This window comes from Pipistrellus hanaki (genome assembly GCF_964339955.1).
Source record: "Pipistrellus hanaki genome assembly, chromosome: 2".
Taxonomy (NCBI): Eukaryota; Metazoa; Chordata; class Mammalia; order Chiroptera; family Vespertilionidae; genus Pipistrellus; species Pipistrellus hanaki.
Window position 1 is genome coordinate 129,894,307 of NC_140504.1, and position 24,104 is coordinate 129,918,410.

General features: G+C 38.5%; 1 protein-coding gene across 26 annotated transcripts in view; it reads left to right on the top strand.

The window, feature by feature from the left end:
* Nucleotides 1–24,104, top strand: part of LOC311616575 (uncharacterized protein) — a 413,605-nt gene that overhangs the window by 244,772 nt on the left and 144,729 nt on the right. For 19 of the 26 annotated variants that reach the window (XR_014793916.1, XR_014793917.1, XR_014793923.1 and 16 more), the window contains one exon: nt 2,527–2,643. Coding sequence is in view for 1 of the 26 variants with exons in the window: in XM_084872097.1 (XP_084728223.1) it covers nt 2,527–2,577 (51 nt within the window). In the remaining 25 variants the exon portion in view is untranslated. Of the gene's footprint in view, nt 1–1,394; nt 1,436–2,526; nt 2,649–8,655; nt 8,972–10,940; nt 11,380–19,934; nt 19,983–22,955; nt 22,988–23,410; nt 23,519–24,104 lie in introns of those variants that run through there. The other 7 variants (XR_014793939.1, XR_014793943.1, XR_014793938.1 and 4 more) reach the window with 7 other exon arrangements.

The following is a 24,104-nucleotide window of genomic DNA, read 5'->3' on the forward strand; positions in this document are numbered from 1 at the left end:
CCACCAACCCTTATTATCGAGGGCAATACAGTAACGCTACTGGAGAAACTTGGAAGATTCGACCTTAGTCAAGTGATTAAAGTTACTGTCACCAGTGACATGACAAGCTGACATCATGTGTCACTTGATGGGATGTAATTAGAAGCACACAGCATTAGTTCACAAAAATGTAACTCTTGAATTTTCTCATGAGAAAACCTGGCTAGTACCAGTGAGGGGCATTCTGCGAAATAGTTAACTAGCAGCCTTCAATAGTGTAAGCGCAGGGAAGTGAAGGAAGAGCTGGTCTTGCTCCAGATACAATGAGACTGAAGAGAGGGGACGACGAAGTACAAAGTGTGACCCTGGGCCAGATGTTTGGCTAGAATGACCATTACTAAGTGGTGGGCTCAGCTGGAATGGAATGTGTGGGTGAAGAGAACATGGACATTTTTTTGTGCAATTCCTACAACTTTCCTGCAAGTTTGAAATTCTTTTGAAATAAAAAGTTAAATATTAGTACAGGAATGCCTACCTTTTAGTTTTTTTACTCTAGGCTACAAGTTAAAAGAAATAGTTTCTGAAATGTATTTTATTTTTTATTTTATTTGCATAAGAACCCTATGGAGTTTATCCATTCAATCAAACTTAATAGTTCTGGATTTTTGTGAAATTGTTGTATAGAGAATATAATGCCATGAAATAAGGGCTTTTGTATAATTTGTATACCTATACAAATGCACTCAAAATCAGAACATTAGAGTGTCTTAGAGTTGACACAAAGTCATAATGATGGTGAGGCATTTATATTAAAGGAATTATGAGTGGGTATTCTGGACTCAGACTACTTGAGGTCAAATCCTACCTCTGCCAGTTACTAACTGTGTGACACTGAGCAAGTGAACTAACCTTTCTGGTTCTCATCTTGTTAGTAAAATAGGGCCTATGTCATGGAGTTATTGTAAGGACCATGTTACTATTACCAGTAAAGTGTTTAATGGATATTTGGTGCAGAGTAAATGCTATTAAAGTGTTTATTGTTGAGTGCTACTGTTGCTACTGCTATATCACAATATCTATAATTTATGTAAAGACTAGAGATGTTCGTTAAAAGTTATGCCAATTGTTAGTTGAACATTTGTTCCCTCTTCACATAGGTGGATACTAACATCTTGTACGGATCCCTTACGATGCTTCTTTGATCCCCAAAGCCAGCCCCTGCCCTTAGGATTTCTTTACTGTTTTACAAGGGGGAGGCAACACATTTTAAATGTTTAGAAAGCAAAGTGGAAATAATAACAGGATTAAAGAAAAACACAAAGAAAACAAGGTTGGAAAATCAGAGAATCAAGATAAAAAATATTTTCTTTGGCAGAAATACCTCGGAGATATAATGACTGCAGGTCTTATTTCAGGTTCACATATTGAATCTCAACATGTCTACATATTTGCAAATGTAAGTAAATTTATTCACCGAATGGAGCCAGCTCACACAGAATATCCCCGAGTGGAGGGGACTGTACTGCTAGGCAGTATTGTCCGTAACATCCTCTGCATCCTGCCACCTGCCCCAGGCTCTTAAGGACTCCCTGTCCCCAAAAGGTTTCTAGTCAAGTTCATGACATATCATACATAATACTTAAGAGAATTAAGTATTATGCAGTTTTATTTATTTGTGCTCTGCTTCTTTTCTAAAAAAGTTTGAAAAACGACAACAATAAAAATTAAAAATAAACAAAAAAATGGTCCAGTAACCTATTAAGTGCCAAATTATCCAGGATAGACCAGCATTAGCAAAGTATACAATGAAAGAAGAGACCAATTGGCAGAGTAAGAGGAGAGAGACCCTGAGCAGTGCCTACAGGAATGGGTAATGAATGCCTGATCAGATAGATGAAAGCATGCTGCAGTGGAAGAAGTGAGAGCTTCACAGAATATATGCATTTTTCTCATTGCCAGGGAATTTTAGAGCTATCCACACATTAGTGATCAACTAGTTGAGTAAATCAGGCACAACACATAGCCCATTAGTTGCAGTTCTGCTTAAAATTTAAACCCACTTTTCTTCCCCTTAACTCAGCCTCTTTATAACTCATCTTGACTTGTAATATTTAAAATTTTGGATCACACTTGTATATTTTGAGAAAGACAAGTAACCACAGGAGAGTAAATCAACTAGAATTCCTCATATCTTCTAGGCTTTAAGAGTCTTTGGAGTATTGTACCTGGATGCATGTCAAGGCAGTACATGTAGTGATTAAGAACTCAGGACCTACAACCAGAATCCCCAGGTTCAAATCCTGGCTCTGATATGTATGAGCTGCTATATTTTTTTCATAGTGTTGGAAGAAGAAGCAAATGAGTTTACATGTCCAAAAGTACCTACTACATAGGAAGCTTTCAAAAAATGTTAACATAATTAGTATATATTTGTCAAATATGTAGAAATTAAACACATTAGTACTTTTTGAAGACTTGGCAGTAGCTATACAACACTTTCCCCCACTTCCCATAATGCTCTAATAAATCATTGGCTTTTGTCCACAGGTACTAGCATCTGGTGGCATTATTCCATGTTTATATTCCATGGAGATCTAGATCTTGATTTGGAAATTTATGACAAAATGTTCAGCGTCTGACTTGACATCAGCATTATCAATGAAGGTAAGTTAATTTAATTCATTTCAAAGCATAGAAAATAACTATTAATATGTTTTGATCTAAAGCATATCAAATTAGATTCGTTTTTTTTTTAAATGTTGAGAGAATTATAAAAACCAATTTAAAAAATAAGACACATGAATACCTTGTTTTCCCTAAAGGTTATGAAAAATTTCATACAAGGCATCTTCCTATCAATCTTTGAAGTCTCCAGTACCTAGTTGTTGGAATAATGTAAATATGAGGAGACCACAGATACTAAACCAAGAAGCTGCTTACTGCATGACTTACAGAGTGATAAGCTGACTAGGAGAACCTTGAAGATGCAGCCATGGCTGTACACAGTAGCAGGAAGCGAGAGGAGAGCCTCTCACACTCTAGTCCAAGGATGCTGGAGGCTTGACAGAGAACATCTCTCCCGAGACCCCCTGCTCATTTGTGCCTAAGTTGATTGCTCTATACTCTTAACTATTGAAGCTTTATTAAAAAGCAAATCTGGGGGACTTTCAATATCTCTCTCTTCTCTCTATAGAGGTTGTTCTTAACCTCCTCTGTTCACCTCAGACTTCCTGCCCTGCCAACTTGTTGCTTACTTATCTCATGGACAGAAGAGAAGTGTTAGATGTCAACTCACTTGGCTTCTGAATCTACAGCCACCCAAGTAGGCAGCGCCCACCTCTGTGCCTTTGCCCGAAGTGGAAGGTGGGCCACCCACTCAGCCCCACTTCGTTGTTCCCTGCTTTTCATGCTCTGGAACCCTCAACAGCTTCCCCTTCTTCTTTATCACCTACCATTTTTGCCACATTTTCATTTCTTTCCATCTGCTCATTCTTATTTCTTCTTTTTAGTTGAGATATAATGCATATGTCTCACAGTTCTCCATTTTAAAGTGACAATTCAGTAATAGTATAGTCACAGAATTAATTGGTTTTTGTCTATAGGTATTATAACCATGCTGTAATTCCAGAATATTTTCATCATCACAAAATATTTTCACCATTACCTTACCCATTTATAGTCACTCTTCATTCCCCTTTTTTCCTCAGCCTCTGAAAATCAATTATCTACTTTCTGTCTCTACAAATTTGCCTTTTCTGGACATCTACAATAATAAAAGCATGATATGCTAATTAGACTGTACAGACAAACAACCTTCCAGATGACCTTCTAGATGACCTTCTGGACAAAGCCAGGGCTGTGAGGGCTGAGCCTCTTGCATGAATTTCATGCATTGGGCCTCTAGTTTTATATAAATGGAATCATACAATTTGTGGATTTTTGTGTCTGGCTTCTTTTAGTTAATATAATGTTTTTAAGATTCATGCATGTTCTTCTATTCTTTTAGTATGTATCAATGCTTCTTCCTTTTTTATGACTGAATAATACTCCATTTTATTTATTTATTTAATTTTAAAATATATTTTTTAAATTATTTTATTATTTTTTTAAACATATTTTATTGATTTTTTACAGAGAGGAAGAGAGAGGGATAGAGAGTTAGAAACATCGATGAGAGAGAATCATCAATCAGCTGCCTCTTGCACACCTCCTACTGGGGATGTGCCAGCAACCAAGGTACATGCCCTTGACCGGAATCGAACCTGGGACCTTTCAGTCCACAGACCGACGCTCTATCCACTGAGCCAAACCGGTCCCGGCTAATACTCCATTTTAGAAGGTAGCACATTTTGTTTATTCATTCATCAGTTGATGGACATTCATCAATTAATGATTGTTTCTACTTTTTGGCTATGTTGAATAATACCACTTTGAACATTACTATGGATGTATGTTTTCCATTCTCTTGGGTGTATATCTTGGAGTAAAATAACTGGGTTATAGGGTAATTCTATGCTTAACATTTTGAAGGAACTAGCAAATTGATTTCCAAAGTGGCCAAACCATTTTACATTCCCACTAGCAATATATGTGGGTTCCACTTTTCCATATCCTCCCCAACACTTGTTATTGTCAGTCTTTTTTTTTATTAAAACAATCTTAGTCAATGCAAAGTAGATACTTACTTCTTAGTCTCTTTTAGGCATCACTTTCTTCGGGGAATTTATGGGTATGGTGATTGTGAAAATATACACTCCTAATGTCTCTCCTTTTCTGGGTGTGTTGAAAATCCCTCCAATGTATTTCTATAGAACTGTGTGCTTATCCTCATATCCCCATCACACGGAATTATAACTGTCTGTTAACTTTATCTCCTCTGTTACTTGTGAACTTGTCAGGGAGAGTACTAAAACATTATTTCCTGTGGTATATCTCAGCATTACATGTATCTGATGCAATTTTTAAATTTTTCCTTGGGGGGGATAATGGAAATATTCATTGGTACACCTCTATTTGTTAGCTGATATTTAGTGGTCTAGGAGAGAAGACAGGATTTTTTAGCCTGTAGGTTTGGTTATCTAGAAAGGTAATTTTTTCTTTACTATTTTGTTAATCCAGTCTTCTCTAATTTGCCAAGAAGTTGGAAGCAAAGAACTGAGGATACCAGACAATATCACAATAAAGGGGAAACACCAGTGGCTTTAAAACAGAAATCTACTAGTCATTTTACTTTGGCCATTTTGAAAAGCCTAACTGGTTGAGAACTGATTGTCCTTTAAAGAAAATACTACCACTTACATATTCTAGACTAAAACAATTGTAAATGTAAATAGATGTGCAGGAGACTATCATGAAATTTGTAGACCTTCAAAACTAATGTTCAATTCTGATGCTGTTTAGTTACAAGTATCAGAAATCTGAGATTCATTAGCGTCAGGGTTGAGCAGATAGGGATCAGTGCTGGGGTTAAAAGCTGGAAGTAGAATTAATTTAATTAAAGACTTTCTAAAAAGTTTGAATTAAAAAGTACAATTTGAAGGTTGACTCATACTAAATGATAAAGCCCTGTGCATAAGTACAAACTGAATTAGTTCTTTTGAGAATGTCTCCAAAAATCTATTTCTAAAAAAAATTATTACCTTAAGTAATTTTATCTCCAGTTGTTATTTATGATCCCATAAAGATTCTTTTTATTTTAGTGTTTTAGGTTATTCTTAGTTGAAATGAGGTTATCCTTGGACTAGATAGCCATTCCTTTATTTGATAGTGTTTTCAGTGTATTATTGGAGAGTTTATCCAGCTTCTTTACTATGGTTTTTGTATGCTTCTGGAATGAAGAGGAAATGGAGGAGGGAAAGAGAGAGGGAGCAACAAATGTAAGCTGGCCCCAGATCAGTGAGATAGTATCAAATGAGGCCAAAATGAATTTGGCAGATGCTCTTCTCATGTTTCCCACTTGAGCACACACATATTGTAACTTGGAATATCACTTGCATTTCTTTCATACTTAAAAGAGTTCTTTTCAGCTTCAGTAATAAACTTTAACTTCAAATAGGAGCCAGGAATGAAGATTGAGGCTTTTATTTTTAAATGTCTAAATGTACTTAGACTGTATATTTTGTTATTAAGGGGTGAATGGTCAATAATACAGTGGATGCATTTTAATTATAGAAATGAAAGTGTGGAGGGGCAAAGATAGTGAAAGGGATAGTATTTTTAGTGTCATGTAGATCTGAGTTTGAATCCACACTTTATCACTGAACTAGAGGCCCAGTGCGTGAAATTCTTGCATGGGGAGGGTCCCTAGTGGCTGCTGGCTGCCAGCTGGGCCCTCCCTTCCCTGGCTGCAGCTGCCTGCCAGAGCCTTCCTTCACTCCACATTGCCACCTGGTAGTCAGCACACATCATAAGAAGTGATCGAATTCCTAGTTGGTCGAACTCCCTAGGGGACAATTTTCATATTAGGCTTTTATATATAGATAGATAGTTGTGTGACTTATGTGAATTAATCTCTCTAGCTTTCCTTATATGTGAAATGGACATATTAATTTTTATTTAATAGTGTTGGGATAGTACATAAATTGAATGACACAATAGAAGTCACTCCAAATAGTAACTGTTTCAAAATCATATATTGGGGGTAAAGTGGCTCAGTCATTCTTAGAAAAAAAGTAAGTATTCTTATCAAACAATCTTTTTCATATCAGCTAGACATTTTATTCTTTTTTAAAAAAATATATTTTATTGATTCTTTACAGAGAGGAAGAGAGAGGGATAGAGAGTTAGAAACATCGATGAGAAAGGTACATCGATTAGCTGCCTCTTGCACACCCCCCATTGGGGATGTGCCTTCAGCCAAGGTACATGCCCTTGACCGGAATCTAACCTGGGACCTTTCAGTCTGCAGGCGGATGCTCTATCCACTGAGCTAAACCATTTTCGGCTAGACATTTTATTCTTATAATGTTCAACTTACATATAATGGTAGCTCTGTTTTCCTAGTTACCATATGTAAACATGGTAGACAATGAAAAACTTTGAGTGTCGGAGGAGATAAACTTGTATAGGCAAAATAATCCAGTACCATGTAGGAATATGTATTTAGTGAAAGTTTATTAAAGTTTAATGAGAGTAGAAGGCAGCCATTATTTTATCTCTTGTGCTATTTAAGTCACTGAAAACAACTGAGAATTAACCTTTAATAATACATACCGTATTTTTCGGACCATAAGATGCACCGGACCATAAGACACACCAGTTTTTAGAGAAGGGAAATGAAGAAAAAAAGATTCTGAAACAAATAGTGTCCTAAAATATTTTATGTGCATTAAAACCCAACATCACAGTCATAAACACATGTAATCAACCCTGTAAAGTAAACAGCAGCATTTAGAACCATTTAGAACCAGTATTAAAAAAAATACAGTCAGCAAAAGACAAAATGTACTGTAAAACACAATAACGAGAGACTTCAGTAATAAATTAGAATAAAGTTGAAGATTTATGGTAAAGGTTCTGCTGAGATCTACAGTACGCCTACCCAGTAGTCAAGCACGGCAACAGAGGGCGGAGAGGAATGATTTGGGGAATAGACGCGGCATTCTTCCGGGCACGGAGTACGGGCCAGCAAGGGGTACAGGCGATGATTACGGTTTGGATTACGCAGTTACCGTAAACCGCACCTGGGCTGACATGGAGATATGGCTGCAGCGAGAGCATGGAGGCTGACTACCATACATGGGAACTCCTCTACCACTCGGGGTTTACAGAGCGGGGCAGACACTCTGGGCACGGAGGAATGGACAGTGGCTGCAGCAAGCACACAGAGCCGGGCAAGCACACAGAGACCACACAGAGCCTGGCAAGTAAAAAAACTTTTTTTTTAAAGTATATGTGTAGGCTATATTTGGACCATAAGACTCAGGGACTTTCCCCCCCCCACTTCTGGGGGAAAAAAAGTGCGTCTTATGGTCCGAAAAATACGGTAATTATGAGTATTCTATATAATAAAAGGCTAATATGCAAATTGACCAAACATGGAACAACTGGTCGCTATGATGTGTACTGACCACTAGGGGGAAGACGCTCAATATAGGAGCTGCCCCCTTGTGGTCAGTGCTTTCACAGGGGGTGCGCTGCTTAGCCAGAGGCCAGGCTCACCTCTGGTGAGTGCAGTGGCAGTGGCGGGAGCCTCTCCTGCCTCCACATCAGTGCTAAGGAGCAGCAAGCAGGCAGGCGGACTTCCCTGGGGAGCTCCCAGACTGTGAGAGGGCACAGGTTGGGCTGAGGGACCACCCCCTCCCTGAGTGTATGGATTTCATGCACTGGGCCTCTAGTTTCAATATATTTTCAGAAGAAATATATATGTACCTCAAGTAGATATTTATATTTGGAATACGTCAAAGATATATAGTTATGTCTAAGACATATCTCTAATATATCATACATTCATCTCCAAAGGAAAAGGAGTGAGATAATCTTCCAAAAAGTTCATTATTCTTATTTTTTAAAAATTTACTTACAGGTAAGTTTAGGTCACCAGAAAGTGCAAAAGTGAGTAGAGTTCTCATGTAGCCTTCCCCTAGCTTCTCCTATGATGGTATCTTGAATAATCATAGTAAAATAATAAAACTAGGCAATTTCCAGAACTTAACCCATTCTACTCTTTTTAAATAGAAGAAATTCTTCAGTTCTCACTTAATTGATCTGCGGCATCATCACACTCAGTGTAAAGACATTTTGAAGTAAAAACGTCTTGGGTGAAATCTTGGCTCTGCCACATGCTTATTCCTGTGTAGCCCTGAGGACTTCTGTCAGCATCTAGGACAGTCTGTTTCTTCATCGGTGAAAGGGGATATCATTTACCTTGCAGAGTTGTTGTAAGAACTGGCAGCTGTGTGAGCTAAAGAACCTTTTCAAGAAATGCTGGTTTTCACTCTTATTGTTCTTCTGCCATGTTTTCATCAAAATTGAAAGTCGCTGGTCGTTCTCTTTATCGTGATATGTCTACTTTTGCAGTTTCTGAATACCCGTGAGTGCAAGGACCAGTAACTGGTAATATACTAGAACAACTTCATGGTTCCTCTGTGCTCATCTCTTTTTAATGTACCTGCTGTATAGAGTATTTGCTTTCTGCCCCGCCCCCCCCCATACAGCCAGCTCATCTCTCTCTCTACCTTTATCTACCTCATACATAGTCCAGAAGTCATTCCTCTCATCATACTAATTATATTTCTCCTCCAGATTCCTTTGGTTGTATGGATTCCATGTAACCTGGCAATGTTTAGAATTTTTTTTTTTTTAATTTTGAATAGCACCTAACTTAATTCTGTTTTACAAGTAGTTGATTATAACCCTGGGTAGAGAGGCTCACTTCAAACACAAGCTCACACACCCGGCTCCTGGTTAGCCCTTCACAAAAGTTGGCCTCCAAGGAGCATTGCTCCCAGTGGTGTGATGGGGCTTTAGATGCTGCTGCCTTGGTGTCTGCAGAGAGAGGGGATGGTGTGCTGTCTCTAACCCTATCCACGTATTCTCATGCTCTGCTTGGGCATAGCTGTAAAGCAGGGGTCCTCAAACTTTTTAAAGTGGGGGCCAGATCACGGTCCCTCAGAGAGCTGGAGGGCCCGACTATATGAACTACTAATTCCTACTGTAACACCTCGGCTGCGCTCACTGCCCAAAAAACCTGGCGGGCAGGATCAGACTCCTCTGCGGGCCGCATGTGGCCCGCGGGCCGTAGTTTGAAGACCCCTGCTGTAAAGGCACAAAATTCAGTGCCATGCTCTTTATTGTGCCTTTTCTCTTCAATTAGCTCACTAGTGCCTAATTCTATTTAAATACTTTAAAATGACTACTCTCTATATTGGCCCAATAAATGTGTTTTCTGGTAAGATCTTCTGGTATAAGGAGGATCTACAGCTGTCCTAAAAAGACAGTTTTTAGTTGATTTGGAATAGGAATTTTTGTTTTCTTTCAATTTGTATTTACTGAGTTGCAGATTAGGAGGAGCCCATGGGCTATCCTATCTCTTCTGTAGCTTCCCCTTCTACTCTAATAAAGTTTACTGCTCTCTTGAAGTCTGTGTAATCTACCCTATTTCCACATTTTTTTGTTTTATTATTTTGTTCCTTAGAACTACCCTTTTTATATTTTCCAGTTTTCCCTTTTCAAGAGAGAGCCCATATTTCCTTATATCTACATCTTATTCAAATGTGTTTCAGGAATGTTTAAAAAAGTTCCTTTAAGATTTAAAATACCCCTTTGTGTTTTAGCAAGTGGCATATCGTTTCCTGCTTCAGTTTTGGCCTAAGTCTGACAAGCCAGGGCTGACATAGGGGTGAAAAGTTCACTCTCCGGAAGTGCCACTTAGGGCGGAATCACGTGAGGAGGAACAGCCTCCGACTGGTGGGAATCCCCTGTGGATGTGCTTCTTGGTGAAGGCAGCACAGAGGGTCTTTTTCTCAGTTCTCCTTCATGTGCTTGAATTTTTAATGAGTGTGTGGCACTATTATTATCCCAGGAACTCACTATAATGCCCTTATTATTGCCTCCATCAGTGATTTAAAATGGAAAGTCGTAACCCATTGATAGGTTATACAATCACCTTTATAAATAGAGACCAACATTTTTTTAAAAAGGAAATAGAAAATGTAAACAGTGCATTGTATGAAGTAAGAATGTATTGTTTTGTAAAACTTCTGTTTGATGTTACATAAATGGAAGATAACAGAAATATGAATTTTCATAGGGCCCTGCTTGTGTTTGTGTGTGCATGTTGGCTTCTAACCCTCCCTTTTACCCACAGTGCTGGTCACTCGGGAACCTATTTTCAGAGTATATGCACTTGTTAGTGAATATGTTCTTATAAAATCTACGGTTTCATATTTTGGATTTATTGTACCCGCATTTTAACTTATGTGTATTATATTTCCTCTTTTGTTTTTATTTTCTCTACCCAGGATTATATTTTGAGGCCTATGAATATTGCTATATATACATCTACTCCATTGCATCCAGCTGCTCATGGTCTGTTACAGTTTGCCTAGAACATAATTTACTTATGTTCTCTGCCATGGAAGGACTTCCACATTGTCTCAGCACAAGCAAGGCTGCTGTGAACAACCTAGACATGCCCCCTTTTGGAAAATGCTGAAGGACATTTATTTAGGCTCTAGACCAACAGAGTTGCTGGGCCATAGAGCATGTGCATACAGCTCAGATACCATAAACAGTCTGATTTCAGAAGTCCTCTCATATTACCGCCAGAAGGATTCACCTAGTCACACCCTCTCCCCCCAGTAGTATGAGTGTTTATATACAACCTCTTGCTAATATTTGGCATTAAGTTTTCTAATTTTTCTCATTCCTGTCTAATGGGTATAAAATTATATATATATATATATATATATATATATATATATATATATATATATATATATTAGTTTTATTTTACTTTTATCTGACTACTGATGAATCTGGTCAGCTTTTTATATGCTTGTTGTCTTTTGGATTTTTTTTCTTCTGTAAATTCCCCTTCAAATTCATTGCATATTTGTCCATTGGAAGTGCATTTACTTATTTTTATTGGTTTACAGAAGTTCTTTGAATATTCTAGATAGTTGCCAGCTGGTTTTAGACAAGAATTCTGTTAGTCTGTCACTTTTATTTTTTTTATTAACTTTGTCCATTATGTTGTTTTTTTTGTGTGTGTGTATGTGAACAGAAATCTTAATTTTTATGTAATTCAATTTATCAATATTTTACTCTGAGAGCTTTGTAAAATAAATTTGTTTCTGTCCCTCTGTTACAAAATTTATTTTTGATTATCTATTATATTAACATCTTTCTTATTTAGGTCTTTAATCTACCTGGAGCCCATATGTATATATGGTGGTAGATAGCAGCCCAGTTCTGTGTTTCCATATGGTATTCTGTTTCCTCAACAAATTGGTACCATCCTTGTGCTCCATTGGTTTCTTCATTTTTTAGCCATAGTTCATGCTATTTTGTTAATAAAGCTTGGTTGTATATATCAATATCTAAGCAAAGTAAGTCCTTATTGGTTTTTATTTCCAAAAGTATATGTGAACTTTTTTCTTTACACATGAGTTTTGAAAAATTTATTGAGTTCCTCAAAATTCAACTGAAATTTTAACATGGATTATATTAAATTTATAAGTTAAAACAGAAAAACTAACATATTTTTTAGTAAGTTGTTCCATGCGGGAGCTTTCACTGTCTCTCCAGTTATTCTATCATCTTTTATGAGCCTTCTTACAGTTTGAATTATTCTCCTTAGAGATATAGGTATTCTTGCTAACACTTGGAGTTAATAGAAGATGAAGATTAATAATACAAATAACCTAGAAAATTATTCTAAAATGGTTATAGAAGTTAGAAGGTTAGCAATTTGTTATAATAATAATATCCTTTGATCATGGGTAGTTGTGTAAGAAGAAATTTTAAGAAATTTTAGTTACCCAACATACTATAAATAAGAAAATAGTCCCCAATGAGAAAATGACTCACTCAGAGTTACAGAGGGAGAGACATTGAGAGAACCTTAAATTGAAATCAGGTTTCCAATTCCTAGTTCATTACTTTTGCCAACAATCCATGCCATAATAGCCATTTATCTTTGACATCTTGACATTTAGTGTATTATTCCCCCTGGTAGAATTAATGTTACAGTTGGCTTATGTATCCAGAGAAATCAGCTTCTTTTCTCACTGATGCTCAGAGAAAGAATAGTTGACCTGCAAAAACCATATGACAGATAAAACACGAAACAAAACAAAAAAAGCCTTTGAGCAGTATATTGTTTTCTTATTAATCATGGTGAGTTAGCACTTAGGTCCCTGCATTGTAGCTGTGGTTGATAGAGCCTTTCAAAATCATCTACAATGGTACTTGCACAAAATAATCGTCACACATTAGCATGTTAATGAAGTGTTAGGGTGTTAAGCATGGCTGGCACGCCAGAGAAGGAGAGAAAGGATCTGTCTTCACTACTGGATCAGCCAGACTGCACAGTCAGTGGAGGCAGGGCTCAGGCTGAGTGGCAGGACATTATTCACACTTGACATGGACTTTCTTCTTCTCCCCACATGCACGTTGAAACTTGGGTTTTGCTGTCTTTAACCCATCTAACATTCCCCCAAATAAGTCGGTTAGGCGACATAAACGAGTGCTCTTCAATTTTTCAGACAGATAGAAGGCGTTATTACAACGGAATAATGACAAGACTAAATCCTCTGTTTTAATGACATCGATTGAATAACATTAAAAAGTCAAAGCCCACATGCTTTCATAGCATTTTAACTTGGCACATTTGAAACTAAATAACATGCCATTTGCTTTGAGTTTGTGTAGAAGGGTCATTGACTGAGAACCCTAAAGTGTGTGTGTGTGTGTGTGTGTGTGTGTGTGTGTGTGTGTGTGTGTGTGTGTTTTCTGGGGCTAGTCACAGGGGTGGTGGCAGAGAGAATTCTTGCATGTTTACTGAAGGTTGGCAAGACATCAGTCTGCTCTTGTAGCCAATATAGACAGAGTTCTCCCACGTAAGAAACCGTAGAAATGCTGCTCAATTGCCATATGGCCCAGTGATCCCAAAACCACATGTTAGGGCTCAGCCTTTCTTCTGGACTTTGGTTTCTTATTCCCATCCACCTGCCAGGATTTCTTTACCCAGCTGTTCCCTGCCTACCAACCTCCCTTCTCTCTCTCCTCTCCCCACCTCCCCCCGCCCCCCCCCCCCCCCCAATCAGCTCAACACATCTAAAACCCAGTTCATTGTCTTTGGCTAAAACCCAGGCTGGCTTCGGAGTCCTCTCTGGAAGTGTTAGAAGCACTCTCCCAGGCTGGTAAGCTTACCCGTCCCGGTCTCTGTCTACCAAGTCCCGATCACCGCTGCTGTGTAGTGTCACTCAGGTTTGTGTCTTTTTCCATGCCTGCCACTCTCCCTTAGTGCAGGGCTAACCACTCACATCTGCAGGCCTGGGCTTTTCTCATGGTGCTCTTACCAAACTGCCTTGCAAGTTCCCAGTTCAAAACTTCCCTGGCGTCGGGTGTGACCATTTATTCTCCTTGGACAGCTTACTTTACAACTTTTATGAATCTATTTTCTAGTAACAGTAACAACTTGAAGAATTGAAGATTAGGAGATAATAAATGCCAAGTGCCAAGCATAGTTGCTCATCTTGTATTACCATCTGTCTTGGTTTCTATCGATAGTGATTTATTTCTTTTCTCGACAAATGATTTTTTTTTTTTGTTAGTTTGTTTGTTTGTTTTTTGTCTGCCTTGATGGGGCTTTGTGTTTTATACTTAGAACAATCACCCTAGGGGTAGTGGGTGTAAAGAAAAACCTGAGTAACCTCATAAAATTAACTTTTTCCCTTTGTTGTAGCAAACAAACTTCCTTATGGTTGCCCCATTCCTGACCTTGAATCTCCTTCTTCCTTGCCCTCGTCCCTGCCCAGGATGCACCTGCCTTATCCATTATGAGGACCTCAATCCTTATTTATAATCCCACTTCAGGCTACTTAACCCAGCTTTTAGTGACTCTAGATTCAACCTTGCTAAATGTTTGGCTTCTTCCTAGCCTATGCTCCTTCCCAGCTTCATTCTCAATCTGTGTAACCCAAGAAAGGCCTGCACCATCAGTCTGTCATTGTCTTCGTTCAGTGGACAAATAGTAAGCAAGTGATTTGGAGACTGTGAAGCTGTCCCATTTCAACTCCAGTGTGGACATGGCACACTGGCCCAGCCCGTGGTGTGGTGGGGAAACTCTGGTCTCCTCGTCTCCATGACCTCTCCTCCCAGCCCTAAGTTCACATTTCCCTGCCTCTGAACTTTCCTAGTCTGCCACTCTGGATATATTTCTCTGCTGCTGAGAAAAGTTCAGTGCTTTCCCATTTACTGTAGGATGAACGTGAACTTCTCAGCCTGACTTTCCCAACCTGGACTCCACCTAATTTCCAATCATGATTCCTAACCAAATCACTCTGCCCAGCGTTACCCAGGCCCAGCAGGTGTGTTTGCGTGGAAATATTTTGCTTTGTCACAGCTATGTCTGTTTGGAATGGCCTTCCTACTCCTTCATGCATTTGAAGACTGAGCTGTATTTCAGGGAACAATTCAAGTCTTGATGTTTGAGGAAATACCTCCAACTCTTCCAGGTAAACTTCACCCTCCCTCCCCTTGAACTCTTTCTTCTTGCTGTACCCTTCATTTGCTGGTAGCTCCTGCTTCTCAAAGTGCCACTCATCTCACTGGGCTTGAAAACCCTTTGGCTTTAAAGGAATCTGATTTTCTTCCTTTATAAAACATGTCAATATTACTGTTGTTGCAAAGATGATCATAATATTTGCCATTTCTCTAGGCATTCTCTTTCACATATTGTGCTGTATGGTTTACATGTATCATCTCTCTTAATTTTCCAATTACTCTGTGACATAAAACATGTATTTTACAAAGGAAAACAAATTTATTCAGCTAATAGTTGGGGGGAGGGGGTGTCTAGTTTCAAAGGTGTGTCTGATTTGAAAGCTTGTGCTCTTACCACTCTCCAGTATGGTGGCCCAACATTTTAGGTACTTGAAACTTTGCTATAGATATCAGAAAAGGAAAATGAGATTTCTAATGTGATCTGAATACTGTGGAATGTGTTACTACTGAGAAAGGGTAATAAAGAGAGGGAAAAACTCAAAGCCTGTCAGTGGGACTAATACAGCCACACGAGATTCTTTTTTATGTAAAACCATTTTTCATTCTTGTTTCCCCATCAGAAGATGTATGGGCAGCCAGTTTAATTGAGTTGGCTATGAGAAACAATGGCAAAAATATAAAAAAAATCATTTGTAATATCTGAAATGTATTTTAGCCATTGACTTTCAACATTCCCTTAAACTTTTTTCACTAGAGATGTTTACAAGTAAGATAATAATTGTTTTTTGACTTTTTTTCTTCTATACTTTCTTGAGAACCAGCTTACTTAGTGGAAGGATCTCAGATCTACAGCAGGTCCATACGGTTTTAGGTTTATATTGAATATAAGCACAGAGGCACCTGAGTATAGTTTCTAAATAATTTGTTGGGAAATTGAAGCAATACAATCTCGGACTTTGACTTTGTCTTTTAACATCCAGCAGGTGATATATCATTTTTCCTTTTTTGTGTGCTTTTTACATTCTCCCATGTTTTCATCCAAATGATTGACCTAGGACAGTAGTCGTCAAATCGTGGCTCGTGAGCCACATCTGGGCTGCTCTTTGGCCTCTTGAGTGTGGCTCTTCCACAAAATACCATGACCTGGGTGAGTCTATTTTGAATAAGTAGCCTTAGAAAAAGTTTAAGTTTAAAAAAATTGGCTCTCAAAAGAAATTTCAATCATTGTACTATTGATATTTGGCTCTGTTGACTAATGAGTTTGCTGACCACTGACCTAGAACATTCACTTACATCCTATGAAATAAATAAATAAATAAATAAACAAATAAATAAATATTTAAAAAGGTTAAACATAACCTTAGTAAGGACAATGGTTGGTATTAATTTTTGGATACACATTATCATCCTATATAATAAAAGCTTAATATGCGAATTGCCTATTTGTGAGGGTGGTCATTGGACCTGGAGTTCAACTGGGAGACCAGTTCAACTGCTCGCTATGATGTGAGCTGTCCACCAGTGGGCAGCACAGAACATGGTGGGTGTCAGTGACTCACTCTGACCTCTCACCTGCTCTCTGGGGCAGGAGTGACTGGGATGGAGGTGTGGTGAAAATGAAGGGTGTCCTCCAAGTTCACTCTTGCTCCTCCTGCTACCCTCCTCAAGTATGCCAGGGCTTGCATGCCAGGGAGGCCCCTGTACTCAGGTGCCCATGCAGTGTCTTCTAGGTGAGTGGGGCCAAAGCCACTGGGACCCAAGGGGCTGGTTGGACTCCCTGTGGGTTCTCACAGGAGCCAGTCTGTGAGGCCTGCTGGGAGAGAGCATGCTACCTGCCTGGCTTCCATGTGGTGCCACTGGGTGTCCCAGAGCCCACGCTGTGCCCTGGCCTGTGGCATCTGGCCATCGCATCTCTGTGTGGGAACTTAGGTGTCGTGACTCAGGCCGAGGAGGGTGCACAGGAGCCTGGGGGCTCAGGTGCTGCCCAGGGCCCCTGGTCAGCTGGAACCTGCCCTTCCACGCCAGATGCGTTCAACTGTTCAACCAGTAGCTATGACATGGACTGACCACAGGGGGAAGATGCTCAACACACAGGCATAGAAACATGGAACAGACTGATGTGTCGAAAGCTGGGATGGGGGAGGGCAGGAAGAGATTAACCAAAGATCTTATATGCATATTAGAGGCCTGGTACATGGATTCATATGCTGGTGTGGGTCCTTGGCCTGGCCTGCGGGGATGAGGCTGAATGGCAGTCTGACATTCCCAAGGGGTCCCAGATTTTGAGAGAGTGCTGGCCAGGCTGAGGGACCCACCAGGTACAAGAATCTGTGCCCCAGTCCTCTAGTTTATTATAATTTAATTATTGATATTATCACCTTATGCACACCAGATTCATTGAACTCCAAGTGCTAAGTAAATATTGTTGTCAAATTTTTTGGTTAACCCTCACCAGAAGATATTTTTCCCATTCATCCTGAGAGAGAGAGAGAGAGAGAGAGAGAGAGAGAGAGAGAGAGGACATCGATGTGAGAGATACATCCATTGGTTGCCTCCCGTACTTGCCCTGGCCTGGGATAAGGGATGAACCTGCAACCCCAGATATATGTCCTTTACTGGGGAGTCAAACCTCCCACACTTCGGTGTACAAGCTGGCTCTAATCATGTAGCTACACCGGCCAGGACTGATGTCAAAGTTTGATGCAATGTTGTAGGATAGGAAGAGGATTGGAATATAATTTCTCTGATATTTGGCACAGGCATTTAATGCTCCTAGTGTCTAACTTCAAAACACACACACACACACACACACACACACACACACACACACACACACAAAATCAGAGGTTGAGATGAGATGGTTTCTAAGGTCTCTTTCGCTTAATATTTTTCAGAGTCTATGACTTCGTGTTCACTTCTGCTTTCACTGATCTCTCCTCCAAAAGAAAACCTAGTGACTGGCAACATCTGAGGGAATAGAAACAGTATGTTGGTAAACATTGGAAAGAAGGGGTTACTGTCTTCACTCTGTTAAAGATAGCAGTGTCTTGATTGTCAAGAAATGAACAAGATGCATGTTCTATATAATAAAAAGTTAAAAATCTCCCAAACCTGGATGATCGGATTCTACCCATCCAGATATGGCTAAGGAGTGGGTTGGAATCGGGCTGGTCCCACAGCTTTTATAATTTGAAGTAGTCAAAGATGATCTTATTATAATGTGACTAATAGATAGACATTTGTTGTTTATTTTCTATCTGCTCGGTCTTCCTTCTAGGATGACTTAGTGTTAAATCAGTATTATTATCTCCATTTTGAGATAAAAAAAACTGAAGATTTAGGAGATGTGACGTCCCAGTGGTCACACAAAGACTGGTAGATCCACTGTCCACTTGTGTCTAACTGTATTTGACCACTGATCCTCAGTTGTTTCCACTGGGCTCATTCATATCAAGACCAGATAATCTGCTGGAGTATGGTTTATAGGTTCAAGCTCTGCATGTGCTAAAACCCTACCAGATCTCTCCCAGTGTTATGACTTAATTAAATGTTGAATAATAATGAAGGCACACTTCTCTTGGAAGTGTGAACACACTGTTTACACCTGACAAAATCAACTCACTGTTATGTCTATCAAGGCACAAGAATGCAAATTGCAAAGTGCTAGACAAAGGCCTTTTCTATCATCTTATTCTTAAAATCAGGGGCAAGTAATAACAGTAGTGTGAAATGAATATTTTTTCAATTGTACTTTTTCTTCCTAAAATAATCATGGAGCAACCCGATAATCATTTTTACAATATTTTATTGTCTTTTTTTTTCTTAGAAGATTTTAGTATTATATGAAAAAAATACTGTAATTTATTTTTTTAAAAATCATTCTTTTATTTTAAAGTATTTTAAATTACAGACACAACATTTTAGAATACAGACTATTTTTTTTTTAAAGATTGATGCCCCCTATAATTTGTACCTTGGTTCCTAAAGTAGCTGCTTTATAAAGCCCATTACATATTTGGACTGTTAAAACTAAATTGTAATTGCAGTTGCAAATTTATTTTTCTATTACATATTTCGAACCCAGATTCAAAAAATGACTTATTTTCTACTGAGTGAGCCTTCTAGAGCTGTGCTGTCCAGTAGGGAAATCACTATCCACATGAGGCAGTGTCAATTTAACATAAAATATAACATCAAATAAAATTAAAAATTCAGCTCCTCAGTCAAAATAACTGCATTTCAAATACTTAATAGCTAGAAATTCCTAGAGACTACTAGGTTGGAAAGTGTAGATGCATAGCATTGCTATCATCCCCAAAGTCCTATTGGACAGTGATGCTCTAGGGTCCTTTACATTGTTTTTTTTTTAAAAAAATTACTTTTTATTTGTTTATGATAATTTAAAAGCAATACTACTTTTTAGAGCAGAGTTGGGTTCATGGCAAAACTTAGGAGCAGGGCTTGTGGGTGAGGTGGCTCCGCAAGCAGGTTCAGGCATCTGGGGCCAGCGTGATCCTGCTGGAGGTGAGCAACTGCTTCATCAAGGAGATGCTCATGCTCAAGTTCGAGAATGCAGCTTCTGGAAACACACCAGAAGCAGTACAAGTAACATTTGCAGATTTTGATGGGGTCCTCTCTCATATTTCCAAACCTAATGGAGACAAAAGTGGTGGTCAGTGTTTCTTTGAAATTCTACAAGGAACTTCAGGCACATGGTGCTGATGAGTTACTAAAGAGAGTGTATGGGAAATCTAGAATCAGGATGCAATGTCTCTTTGCTACAGTACCCTGAAACTCCGCCTGCATCCAAGGATCCCAGGTGCATCAGGCTGGTATGTTGAAATGAAATTGCTTTGTTTCTGTCTTTGAGAAATACTTCCAGTTCCAAGAAGAGGCTAAGGAAGGAGAGAACAGGGCAGTTATCCATTATAGGGATGATGAGACCATGTATGTGGAGTCTAAAAAGGACAGAGTCACAGTGGTCTTCAGCACAGTTTAAGGATGATGGCGATGTGGTCATTGGAAAGGTGTTCATGCAGGAGTTCAAAGAAGGGCACAGAGCCAGCCATATGGCCCCACAGGTCCTCTTTGGCCTCGGGAACTGAAAGGCACCGATGCTGCTGTGGGTGACAACATTGGCTACATCACCTTCATGCTGTTCCCTCGCCACACCAATGCCAGCGCTCCAGACAACACCATCAACTGATGCACACATTCCGGGCCTACCTGCACTGCCACAGCAAGTGCCTAAGGCCTGCATTCACACACATACACGGGCAAAAACATCCGGCTTCCTTAAGGTGCTGAGCCACACACACCCAGATGCTGAGACGATAGAAATGAAAATCTCAGGGAAGACATTTTCATCCCGCTGACTCTTGGGAACAGGAAGAGGGAGTGGCTGGCAACTGAAGGCTGGAACCCTTGCTACAGGGTAATTGTAGCTTTTAATGTTGCTCCTCTTCAGGTTTTCAAGGGATTCTCCATTTTGGTTCCATTTTGTAAACATTTGGAAAATAATCTGCAGAAACAAGCTCTGCTTGCAAGGACTTGATAGTTCCCAATAATTAAATTAAAAAATTAAAAAAAGGGAAAAAGAAATTCACTTGATCACTTAATTCCTTTTCTTTATCTTCCCGTTCTCACTGCCCTTGCCTTCCACACTCCTTCCAAGCTCTCTTGTTTTGCAATATGTTACTGGTAATGAGTTTCAGGATAATGCAATCTTAACTTGTTTTCTCCTGAGTATTTGAGTTCAAAACTCCTGTATCTAAAGAAATACAGTTACAGTCATTAATAAATAAAATCTTTCTATCTTAAACAAACAAACAAACAAACAAACAAAAAATACCCAAACAAACAATAAATGATACTTGGGCAGGTACAGAGATTTCTTCTGCACCCTCTGCCCCACACATGCACAGCCTCGCCCATTCTCAACACTCAACACCACCCACAAGAGTGTACCTTTGTTGCAATCAATGAACCCACATGGACACATCATTATCACCCAAAGGCCATAGTTTACATTATTAGTAATTCTTAGTGTTGGATGTTTTATGAGTTTGGACAAAGATATGATCATATCCTATCATTATGGGATAAAGAGTATTTTCACTGCCCTAAAAATCCTCTGCATTCTAACTTTTCTTCCTCTCCACGCCGCCAATCACTGGCAACCCAAAATCTTTTTACTGTTTCCATAGTTTTGTCGTAACTTTTCCAGAATGTTGTAGTGCTGAAATCGTAGAGTATGTAACCTTTGCAAATGAGCTTATTTCATTTAGTAATATGCATTTCCTCCATGTCTTTTCATGGCTTCAGAGCTCATTTCTTTCTAGCCCTGAATAGTAATCCATTGTATGGACATACCACAATTTCATTACCCATTTTCCTATAGAAGCACATCTTTCTTTATTTAATTTTAATTTTTTTTATTAAATTATTATCTGTGTACATATTTTAACATTGCTCCCCCCTCCCATACATACCCTCCCTCCCCAGAGTTTTGTGTTGTACTTATATGCATGTATACAAGTCCTTCGGTTGATCTTATCTCCCTCAGATCTCCCTACCCTCCCGGCTGTAATTTGACAGTCTGCTTGTTGCTTTACTGTCTTTATATCTGTCCTTTGGTTCATCCGTTTATACTGTTCTTTATAATCCATAAATGAGTGAGGTCATGTGGTATTTCTCTTTCATTGACTGGCTTATTTCACTCAGCATGATGTTCTCTAGTTCTATCCAGGTTGCTGCAAATGATGAGAATTCCTTCTTTTTTATGGCAGCATAGTATTCCATTGTGTAGATGTACCATCGTTTTTTGATCCAATCATTTGTAGAAGCACATCTTGATTGCTTCCAGGTTTTAACAATTTTGAGTAAAGCTGTGTAAGCATCTGTATGCAGTTTTTTTGTGTGGACATAAAATTTAAAACCCCTTTGAGTAAATGTTAATGAGCACCACTTCTGTACAGTAAAATAAAGTTTAGGTGTATAAGAAACTGCCAAAATGTCTTCCAAAGTGTCTGGACCATTTTGCACGCCTACTAGCAATGCTTGAAAGTTCTGTTGCTCCACAGCCTTGTTAGGAATTGGTGGTTCTGGATTTTGGCCATTTTAATAGATGTGTAGTGTTAATTCATTGCTTTCATTTATATTTCCTTCATGACATATGATGTGGAGCATCTTTTCATATACTTATTTTATCTTCTTTGGTGAAGTGTCTTACTTTTTTAATCATTTTGTTTTCTTATTGTTGAGTTTTAAGAGGTGGGTTTTTGTTGTTATTTTGTTTTTTGTTTTGTATAACAATTCATTTGGGTAACAATTTTGGATAACAATTCTTTACTGGTTATGTCTTTTGCAATTTTTTTCTCCCAGTCTGTGGCTTGTCTTCTCATTCTCTTGACATTGTCTTTCATGAGCAAATGTTTTTGAAGTCAAGCTTATTAATTATTTCTTTCATGGATTGTGTCTTTGATGTTGTGCCTAAATATTTATCCTTACACCCAAGGTCACCTAGATTTTCTCCTATCTTCTTAAAGTTTTGCATTTTACATTTAGGTCTGTGATCCATTTTGAGTTAATTTTTCTGAAAGGTATAAGATCTGTGTCTACATTTCTTTCTTTTTTGAATGTGGATGACCAGTTGTTCCAGCACCATTTGTTGAAAAGACTGTCTTTGTTTTACTAGTACTGTATTGCCTTTTCTCCTTTGTTAAAGATTAGTTAACTATATTTATGGGGGGGGTTATTTCTGGATTCTCTATTTTGTTGCATTAATTTTTCTTTTCTTTTGCCAGTACCACACTGTCTTGATTACTGTAGCTTAATGGTAAGTCTTGAAGTGGGTAGTGATGATTTGCTTTTACTAATCTGTTTATTTGGTTAAGACAGCATGAATTAGGTTATTGCCATAAAAGGTAGCCAGATCTCAAGGCCAGTAGAGGTTCTGGTATGGGTAGTATGCTTTGTAAACTCTGAGAGAGTTTTCTAATTCCACATAGCCAGCTATGTATTATGTTGTTTGCTTTAGTACATGTAATGACATTGGCCACTGTAATTTCACCTTGTTTCATAATTGGTATTCTAAATAACTATAATTTTATTAAATCATTGTGCTGCTGGTTTTGATAGATTGTATCTTTGGTGAGTGGACCTAGTAAGGAGCAGCCACAGACTCAAACTAATTTGGTGTAAAAACCCTAACACAGAGAGACTTAAGTTACTGAACTACTTGTTTATGTTCATTTTGTAGTCAAGAGATTGTCCTGTTGAAATTCACTCCTGAAGGCCGCATGGAGTTCAGCAGACTGTCTGGTGGCTGTCTGTCCAAGTTCCTTGAGGCAAAGAAAAGAGACAACAGGTCTTTGTTCTTTGACAGCTTGATTGAATGTATTCAGTCCCGAGTTTTGAATAATTTTTTTAACTAGACATTTTGCACAGTGAATAAAATTTCTTTGGCATGAAATTTAATCCTTATAGTATCTTCAGAATAATTTGAACACTTGCCAGATCTTCATATCTACTGCCCAGCTCTGGGTAGGTGTCCAAATACCTTTACTTATTTGAGAATAAAACTCTAATTTCTGATTTTTAATCTCTAGTAACAGGAACTGTAGAAAACATGAGTTTGAAAAAAGATACAGAAGATTAGAAGATTATTGGTTTTACTACTTCTCTTGATCTTGCTCCCTGCAAGCATACAATATTTGACCAATTTTCTCTAATTCTTCTGTTTCTCATTTATTAACAAATAAAATAATGTGTAAAAATAATGACAAATTGCCCAATTATCTCAATGCTAATATTAAAAAATGGCTGGACAAGCAGCCCTCCAAGAGCTTATATGAAAAGTAACATGAACTTGGAGAAAAACTTGTTTCAGTGCTGGTTGTTCTTTAAAATATTTTGTGATCATAAACATCTTCACTTAAAATTATATGCTATAG